This window comes from Austrofundulus limnaeus, unplaced genomic scaffold (genome assembly GCF_001266775.1).
Source record: "Austrofundulus limnaeus strain Quisiro unplaced genomic scaffold, Austrofundulus_limnaeus-1.0 Scaffold89, whole genome shotgun sequence".
Classification (NCBI taxonomy): Eukaryota; Metazoa; Chordata; class Actinopteri; order Cyprinodontiformes; family Rivulidae; genus Austrofundulus; species Austrofundulus limnaeus.
The window spans coordinates 1013927-1023234 of record NW_013952491.1 but is presented as its reverse complement, the minus strand read 5'-3'; the positions used below and the strand labels follow the sequence as shown (position 1 = coordinate 1023234).

The 9308-nt window shown below is 37.4% G+C and overlaps 1 protein-coding gene across 2 annotated transcripts in view; it reads left to right on the top strand.

The window, feature by feature from the left end:
• The window catches only part of fa2h (fatty acid 2-hydroxylase), a 45121-nt gene extending 37579 nt beyond the window's left edge, over nucleotides 1-7542 (top strand). For both annotated transcript variants that reach the window (XM_014012183.1, XM_014012185.1), the window contains exons 3-7: nucleotides 2962-3104; nucleotides 4587-4687; nucleotides 4762-4934; nucleotides 5043-5295; nucleotides 6230-7542. In XM_014012183.1, the coding sequence (XP_013867637.1) occupies nucleotides 2962-3104; nucleotides 4587-4687; nucleotides 4762-4934; nucleotides 5043-5295; nucleotides 6230-6297 (738 nt within the window). In that variant the 3' untranslated portion in view covers nucleotides 6298-7542. The remainder of the gene's footprint in view (nucleotides 1-2961; nucleotides 3105-4586; nucleotides 4688-4761; nucleotides 4935-5042; nucleotides 5296-6229) is intronic.
• Nucleotides 7543-9308: the final 1766 nt, after the last annotated feature.

The following is a 9308-nucleotide window of genomic DNA, read 5'->3' as shown; positions in this document are numbered from 1 at the left end:
GAGGAGGAGGGCGGGGGGACGAAACAACTTGAATTTGTTTACAGTGAACTCAGGAATGTGAGGCACGTCTTCACTCATGACTGTTTTTCATCTTTCACCTGTTTAATTTTAGAAACTGAAAGCGCTGCAGGAAGGTGGGCGATGATGTTTCTGCCAAGTCTGTCAGCGACATGTCAAAAATCATTCAATCACAACTTATTTGTGTTGGGAGTACAGGTGTAAATCATCAGATGATGCGATTTTGATCCAGTTCATAAGCCTACGATCGATACATCGATCCACATCGGGCATATTTTATTTATTTATTTTACCTTGATGTAACTGTATTTTTAAATGTTTTTAATCGATTTATTTATGTGGATGGATGTTTGTTAAACTTTTTATTGTTGCACCGAGTTTGGAGTAGGGTTGTGCATAACCGTAATCGTCAGAAAAACAATCAATTATTTTTTGGCATTGGACGATTAATTCGATTAATGCCTCCAGTCAGTCCGCTCGGTGCTCCTCTCTGCTTCGAATATGACGAACATTAAAAAATAAGTAATTTATTTATCTATCAGCACAATTTAAAATTTGCTTTACAGCCTGAAGCCTGTAATTTTGACAAAATTTGGAACAGATTTTTACAAAGAACAAATCTTTCCCACTAAATTGGTCATGTGACCAGGACATAAGGGTGTCCAGGGACTCCAGGGGATTAATCGTCAAATTAATCGTTATCGGCTAAATACCACAATTAATCACGATTAATTTTTTTGCCAATATTGCCCAACCCTATTTGGAGTCAACCTGGTTCAAGATGGCCACCACAGCTAACTGGTCTTAGCAAACAGAAAAATAGCTTTAGTTTGATCAGTTTTGCAGGTACTGAGGGGAAATCTGGTGTGTTAGTAGCTGAGAGTAATCTCTGTCTGTGATGTGCATATCCTTCAAATACAAACGTATTTATTTATAGTGTAACGTACCCCAAAATGTCCTGATGCAGCTCAGTAATCCAGGTAGAAAAAATCAAAAAGAAAAAACCAGTAGGTCCTCTGGATGGTTCTTCTTCAGTGAAACGTTTCGTCTCTCCTCCAAGAGACTTCTTCAGTCTGAGGAGTTTCAGGTGAACTCAGCCTTATGAGCACTGCCTCCACCTGGACAAACAGGTTAGTCACATGCAAAAGAGGACCATCACCTAACAATAGGCTTGATCTTAACTCTACGTGAAACAGCAACCTTTTGTTTGTTTAAAACACTTTAAGAAATGACATAAAACACAATTTTACTCATTTTGTTTCATAACTGGCATATTTTCTTTTAAGCTTAGCTCTGCCAAAGTGAAACAGGAAGTGACATCAAAGGGGACTTCTCTGGTCTTTGTTTACTGAAATATTATTTGAACTCTTCTTCATGTCTCTGATAGCCTCAAAATAATCTAAAGATTCTTTTCTACGGTCTGTTTTTATCTCTTGTAGCAACGCACTGATTGCATGACGTTCCCCTTTGACATCACTTCCTGTTACTTCACATGCAAATATCTCAACAACTCTTCGACTAAGTAGCCTGAAATGTCTTTTGCAATATTTTATTAATGTTATTTTTGCAAAAATGCATTAATATTTATTACAAAAATTTGACGTCACAGACACTTTAAAACTCATATATTTTTCTTTATTGCATGAGATCGATGATATTTACAAGATTCAAGACTTCTCATCACAATGACCTTACTTCATACTGTATATAAGCAGTATTTTTAGCCATTTAATCAGTTATTTGGTGCATTAAAAAGCAAAAGTGATGCAGGTCGAGTGGTCTGTGTGACTTTATCCCAAAACAAGTTAAAGGTTTCCTGCTGAAAATACTTATTTTAGTTTTTGTTCAAACTGGAGAAAAAACCTGAATCCTCTGCAGGGAAGCTGCTGTGGTCATGAGCTTCTTTTAGGCACATGACTCAGATATTTTCACTTCTTGTTTTCTGTTTTATTTATATATATATTTTTGTCTTTATTTCTAATAATAAACATTAGTAACTGATGAGGAGATAAGCAGCTCGACACAAAACACTTCTTCTGATTTTTTATCATGAACAAAGTGGCAGAAACTCAACCAGAGGCAACGGTTTGTTTTATTCAGGATTTTATTTGATTATTTTTAGATGAAGAACATTTAATGCAGACTTCCTAGAATTATCTGGTTGGATCGTCAAAGAGCTAAACTAAAACAGATCTTTAATACATCTTTTGTGTGGAAAATGTGGCTGAAAACATGAAATTAAGTCTTAAAATCCTACCTTTCCCCCCTAAAACTATACAAAAAGGAAAACAAATGTAATGTTTTCATTCAATAATATAAAATAAAGGAAAATGGGAGAAATTTAAATAAAACTGCTTAATAAAATTTTGTCTCTGGCCACAGTTGCATTGTGGGTAAAAGAAAAGTGACGTTTTAGCTGCAGTAAAAAAACATTTGTAATTACAGTGTACTAAATGAGGTTATGATTTAATGAAAGTCTGTTTTTAGTGTTTCCTTATTGTAACTGTCTGGTCGGAGCGACGGCGCAGCTGGTTCAGAAGCTGACGAGGCGGCCCGCCTCACCTGAGTGAGTGGAGGGATTTACATGCTGCTTGATGTGCAGGTGGATATGTAAATCACGCCGGCCGCGCTCAGAGCTGTCGACGTAATCTCTGGATTTGTCTGAGTCAAAATAAAGTCACGTGACTTAGTCGGGAAAAGAAATGTTTGTTTTTTATTTTAATTTTCATTAAACTAAAAAAGAAAATGTGAGCACAGAGCAGTGAGAAGCTCCAGCTTTGTTTTGACCAATGAGAAAACGGCTTCATTGTTTGAAAATTACAAACAAGGAGTGTGTTTGAGGGGAATGAACTGTTCTCACTTCCTGGTTTGACTCTGCCTCCATCTGCTGGACGTCTCCAGCTGAACTGACGCCTGTTTGTTGTGTTTCCTGTTTGTCTCCAGGATTTGGTGGACTGGCGGAAGCCCCTGGCGTGGCAGGTGGGTCACCTGGGAGAGAAATACGACGCGTGGGTTCATCAGCCAGTCGACAGACCCATCAGGTTGTTCGGTAACCCCTTCCTGGAGGCGGCGACCAAAACTTCCTGGTTAGAAATACTTCTAATAAAATATGTAAATTTGTTTTGACAAACTGCCTAAAGTGACGGTACACTGAAATAAACAAAAGGCTATTGATGCATTTATTATTAAAAAAACTGAGGGAGCACTTAGAATCTTAGTTTTTTTTTTTTTTTTGTCAAATCTGTCATTTCTGTAACTCAGGTAGTTAACTTTTATATTTACTGTAGGGCTGTGAAATTAACCGAGTTAACTCTGATTAATTTTAGTGCATAGATTAAACATTTTAATCATGATTAAAATTTACAATCACTTTACTCTGACTGAATATGTAGGTTTGTATATTACAATGCACTCATTGCATCATGTCAGGTCATGTTTGCAAATGAGACGTGGTTCTCAAACAGTTTACCTGGATAAATAACAGTTAAATAAATAATATAAAAAAAACTCCATGTGAAACACATAATGTAGCTTTTTTTTCTTTTTGTCTTCTTATGGCTTATTTTATTTAATAAATCAATAATATTTAAATTTTTAAAAATTTAAAGTTTTATATTAAGTTTAAGATTAATTGTGATTAATTCACAGCTACCTTGGAAGTAATAGATTAAAAATTGTAATCATTTGACAGCCCTAATTTATTGTAAGCTATCCAGAGTTGTAAAGTAACTAAGTACAAATACTTCTTTACTGTACTTAAGTACAGATACCCAAAAATTCTACTTGAGTAATTATTTTTCAGCCTACCCTTTACTTTTACTCCTTACATAAAAAGGCAATAAGTAGAAAGTTGTTACTTTTATTTCAATTTGCTTGTTTTCATTGCAGCTTGTTGTAAAAAATAAAAACTATCCATATAAACTGTGCCTCTTAGAGTGAATTTAACTGTGGTTGAATGAGAAGTATAAATATATAAAACTCTGATAGTGTATTAGTTTGTACACAAACAAATCATGTCACACTCCAGCAGGACAGAATCATTAAAACACAAGGACTGTACTGAAGAAGTATTTGTATTTCATGAATTATATTATTACATTTGGCCGCAGCCCTCAGATTTTCATTTTGGAGAAAAGTTTTGTGCAGCCTTGATATATGTATATAAACTGAAATAACTGGACTTTAACGTTAATTAATTATTTTAATACAAAAGTCAGTTTTTGTGGAGGTCACCTCCTAATAAATGTCCTTACAGAAAATCTAACTGCTCATTTTAAATCAATACTTTTACTTTTAATACTTGAGTAAAAGTCAAAATATCTGATATTTTTGTACTTAAGTAATATTCCTAAAGGAGACTTTAACTTTTACCAAAGTAATTTTTTGGTAAGATACTCGTACTTTTACTCAAGTATCACTTTGTGGTACTTTATACAAACACTGGATCTATCTACATTAAAACAGCGTTTTAATTTATAATCACCATTTAAAACCTAATGAACAGCTTAAAGGCCTGTCACTCATTGAAGAGATGCAGATGAAGAATCTGATGTGTTTTGTTGCTGCAGGTACTGGGTTCTGGTGGTTTGGGTACCCGTGGTGGTTTATCTCAGCTGGTACTGCTACAGCACACTGGCCCAGGGCACCACAAGGATAGCCGTCACTTCAGGTAACATCCCTGTAGACGCTCATTTAAGAAGTAAAACTAAAAACCAGAGTATTCAGACTGTGTGGTGTGTTCAGGCTTCTCCGTCCCTGTCCATAAATCCATGTTCCCCGTGTTGTTTTTGATGGGCTGGTTCTTGTGGTCCTTCATGGAGTACTGCATCCACCGCTTCGTCTTCCACATGAAGCCGCCGGCTCACAACTACTACCTCATCACGCTGCACTTCCTGCTGCACGGCCAGCACCACAAGGTACGGACGAGCAGGATCTCTGGGCTAATATTAGCTTTTCTGTTAGCATCTGGGATTTTAACCGTTCAACAGAGGCAGTGTTTAACCCGTCGTGTCTGTTCTCCACAGTCTCCATTCGACGGCTCCAGACTCGTCTTCCCCCCCGGCCTGGCCTCCATCGTGGTGGGGCTGTTTTATCTCATCCTGCACAGCATGCTCCCAGAGATCCTGGGGGTCTCCATGTTCGTGGGCGGGCTGTGTGGATACGTCGTGTACGACATGATCCACTACTACCTTCACTACGGCTCGCCCAAGAGGGGGACGTACCTGTACGGCCTGAAGGCCTACCACGTCAAACACCACTTCGAGCACCAGAGATCAGGTCAGCCCGGCTGAAACGGGTTTTATTTTGAAAGCTCTCAGAGACACATAACAGCCTGATGGAGAAACTGAAACTCAAATATTAATTTCTCAGGAAAAATAAAATAATATTAAAGAACAGTCATTTCTTAAATGAGCACTTTAATGGAAAAAGAATAGTTGTACTATTAGACGTTATTTGCTAAACATTTACTTCCAACTACAAAAAAGAATAAAATACTTCTTCACAAAGCATACTGGGTAAATGTGAACGTTCACTAGGTGCTCCGGGGGGAGGTTGCGAGCTGTTATCCACTCTTAGAAATTTTAAATCAAACCAGACTGTTTTGCCAGAGAGGAGAATGTAGAAATGATTCAGCCTGCAGCTGAAAGAGGAAAACAGAGCTGCTTAATGGAAGAAGAACCTCAGATTTAGCCTGATCGCTTTCACGCTGGAGCCCGAGCAAATGCATATATATGTGGCAATGTAGCGTTAGCTCCTGAGCTAATGCATGTAAATGTGTCAACTTAGCGTTAGCACCCAAGTTATTACATTTATATGTGACAATATAGCTTTAGCTCCGGAGCTAATGCATGTAAATGTGTCAACTTGGCATTAGCACCCAAGTTATTACATTTATGTGACAATATAGTGCAAGTATCCAGGCTAATACATATATATAAGTGGTGAGACAGCATTGGCTCCTGAGTGAATACGTATATATGAGGTGATTAAGCTTTAGCTGCGAGCTAATACATGTATAAATGACAATATAGCTTTAGCGACCGAGCTAATACATGTATATGGGGTAATATAGTGTTATTTAACAGTAAGTATCTACAAAACCCCATAGTTATATGCAAAGTTTTGTTTTGGTAAATAGTTATTTATTGAAATAGTAATATTACCTGAACTGTTTAAATGCTTAATCATATATTTTTTTCTGTCTTTGCAGGTTTTGGAATCACCACCACGTTCTGGGATCACCCCTTCAACACAGTAATCCCTGATGAGAAGTTTTAACGTATAAATGGCTCTGCTGAAGGGCCACAGGACTCGTCCACCACCCTCCTTATAAACCCGCCTGGTTTTGTTTGCTCAAGCCCCCGCCGCCGATTGATACACCGTCACAATAAATAACAGCACGTTATCGTCTTCAGCTCAGCCGTACGACTGTGTGAGTGTGTGTGTGAGAGAGTGAACCATCCTGTGCTTTCTGTGCCATTTGTTTAAAAAAAAAAATCTCCAAACTGATGCTCAGCAGCCAAACTTTTACCTGATCTCCGTGCACACAGCTGGGAGGTGGGGTGTTCAAGCACGTTCACATTCAGTTTATTTAAAAAGAATAAAAACACATTTAGGCTCAACAGAAATAAATTATGCAACTAATTAATGTTGATGTTTGAAGAAGCACGTCGTTGAGGGGAAAAAGGAAGTGAGCGATGGTGTGTGAATGTTGACGGAAGCGCCTGAGCGTCCTCGCCGCCTCTCACCAAAAAAAACAACTACTGACTCAGGAAACATCTTTACTCCTCATTTGTGCTTTTTGTTTCTTGTCACTTTCTCAGCTGTGAACAGAAAACGTTTGGTTTCAGATGATTAATGTTTTTCCAGTCCGAAGTAAATGAATTACAAACAGCTGCTGCAGCAGCAGAATGGACTGTGGCGCTAAAGAGGCTCCAGATGTTTGAAACCAAAGTGCAGAAAGTCTGTTGTGATGTTTCTTCTGTTTTTTTCTCTCTTATGATTCAAGAATGTAAAAAAAAAAGTATATTTTTAAGATCCTTTGTATAAAAGAAAGGAGACGTTTCAGTTTCACGAGCTTTGTGTTGTCAGTGAGGGGGATGATGGGATACTTTACCAAAGTGGACTTAAAGACAGCTGTCATCATGGGGACGGAGGGACTGAGCTGAAGGCTTGAAGCCAGGCAGTCAGACTTCCTGCTGCAGGGATCTGAAGGGGTCAAAGGTCACAGAGAAATGCCACGTCAGAACCGTAGACTGAGGAGGCTAAAGGTGCTCATTGCAACATAAGAGTGTAAATCTTTAAAGTTTGTAAACCAGAGCAGCTTTGATGCATTTATGCTTTAAATATGGAGAAAAAACAGTTTCACTAAAGCGGCGTGTTTGAATGTTGAGTTCTGTCAGAAACTCTTCTGTCATCAAGCAGCAGATCCACTTCTCTGACCCCGCCATGTTTGTTTACACCAGAGACCATCAGTAGTAGTGTGTTGATCGGTCCAAATATTAAACTCTAGCATCGTTTCAATACTTGAGTGGGTTTCTCTGCTTTAATTTCAGAACATTTTATAATACATTTATTTACTTTAAAGTGCCTGTGACATGAATTTTTAAAAATAAATACAAAGGCATCATTGGAAAGATGACATCATTAGCATATTGCAAAAATAATTTCCCGCTGCTGAGATGAACAGTTGATATTTGCATGTGAAGGAACAGGAAGTGATGTCAAAGGGGAACGTCTGCATGGAATAATAGCTAACGACAGACTGGAGAAGAATCTGTTTCTTTAAATTATTATAAGTCACTGTCAGAGATGAAGATGAGTCAGAGTTCAAATAATATTTCAATAAATGATTACAGAGTTCTCTTAGAGTTCCCCTGTGATGTCACTTCCTGTTGCACTTAAGCTGAGCCAAATTCAAAAGAATATCTGCCAGTTATGTGACAAAATGAGTAAAATCACGTTTTATGGAAGGTTTTTTATGTAAATATGCGTTTTCTTTGACTTTTTGTATTTGATGGATAGGCACGTCACAGGCACTTTAAATGCTAATGTGTCTAAATAATGACACAAAGCAAATGCTGTCATGAAAATCGATTCAGATTTAGCATATTGATTAAAACGTGACATTTTTAAACATTAAATAATGTTTGGATCTGTTTTGTTGCTACCAGATCGATACATTTAGCAGAATCAAGTGGTGTTTGTTGCTTTGTTTACAGTGAGTGCGTACCCGCAGAACTGTGTATCAGTATGAGTAAACTCAAACTGCTTTTTCTTTTATGTTTGTATAGCTTGCAATGAGCACCATTTTAAACATAAAATTAATTTTCTGTAGATCAGAGGGAAAAACAGCACAATTTAATGAGAGAAACGAGGTTTACGACCAACCAGCTGATTACCTTCAGTCTAGGTTCTGACCTGGTCCCGCCTCCGGGTTCTGCTCCATCCACCTGGCCCCGTCTCGCCCCGCAGATCCCTGCAGAGGATGACGATCGCTGACCTGACTCTGCAGCGGGACGTCTCGGCACCAGCTGGCGGATCTTCAGCCCGTCTCGTCCGGACACCCGAGCGGAGAGCTGATGACTCAAACAGAACAAAACTTTTTAAGCCGTTGCACAATAAATTAAATAAATATATATTACAGAACTTTTATCTAACTTTAATAAAGATTCCTGCTTATTTTCCTTTTTTATACAAGAGGAGCATCTATTTCAGATATTAACCTGAAACTAAATACATTTTAATAAAAGTTAATAAGGCTGTGCAACAATAAAACCAGTGGGGTTTTCAGGGACGAGCTGGAACTGATCCAGAATGTGTCATTAAATTTTAACCATTTATTTTTCCCGTCTATGGAACAACCGTACGGTCAAGTTAAACAATAAATCACAAATATTTTTCCTGTAAAGACCAAAACAATTCACACATTGTCTAATAGTTTTAGGGTTAAATGACCAAACTAATAATGAACAAGTAATAATTTGATAATTGTGACGTCTGCTCAGAAAAGCAACACGTTGGAATAAAATAAAATTAAAAAAAACTCTGATCCTATTTATGTATATTTATGTGAAAAACAAAAAGATTAAAACCTGCACGCTTTTGATTCTTAGACAAACTTTCCTTCATGCTTAACTTTGTGCAGCATAAAAGATGATGTTTTTAATCTGTTTACCTTGCATCAAGTTTTATTTTGAAAATTTATATGCAAACTGTTTGTAAATAAATGTATATTTCCAACCTTGGTCTGTCACGTGTCAGTTTATTTTACTTGAAATAAAAAAAGG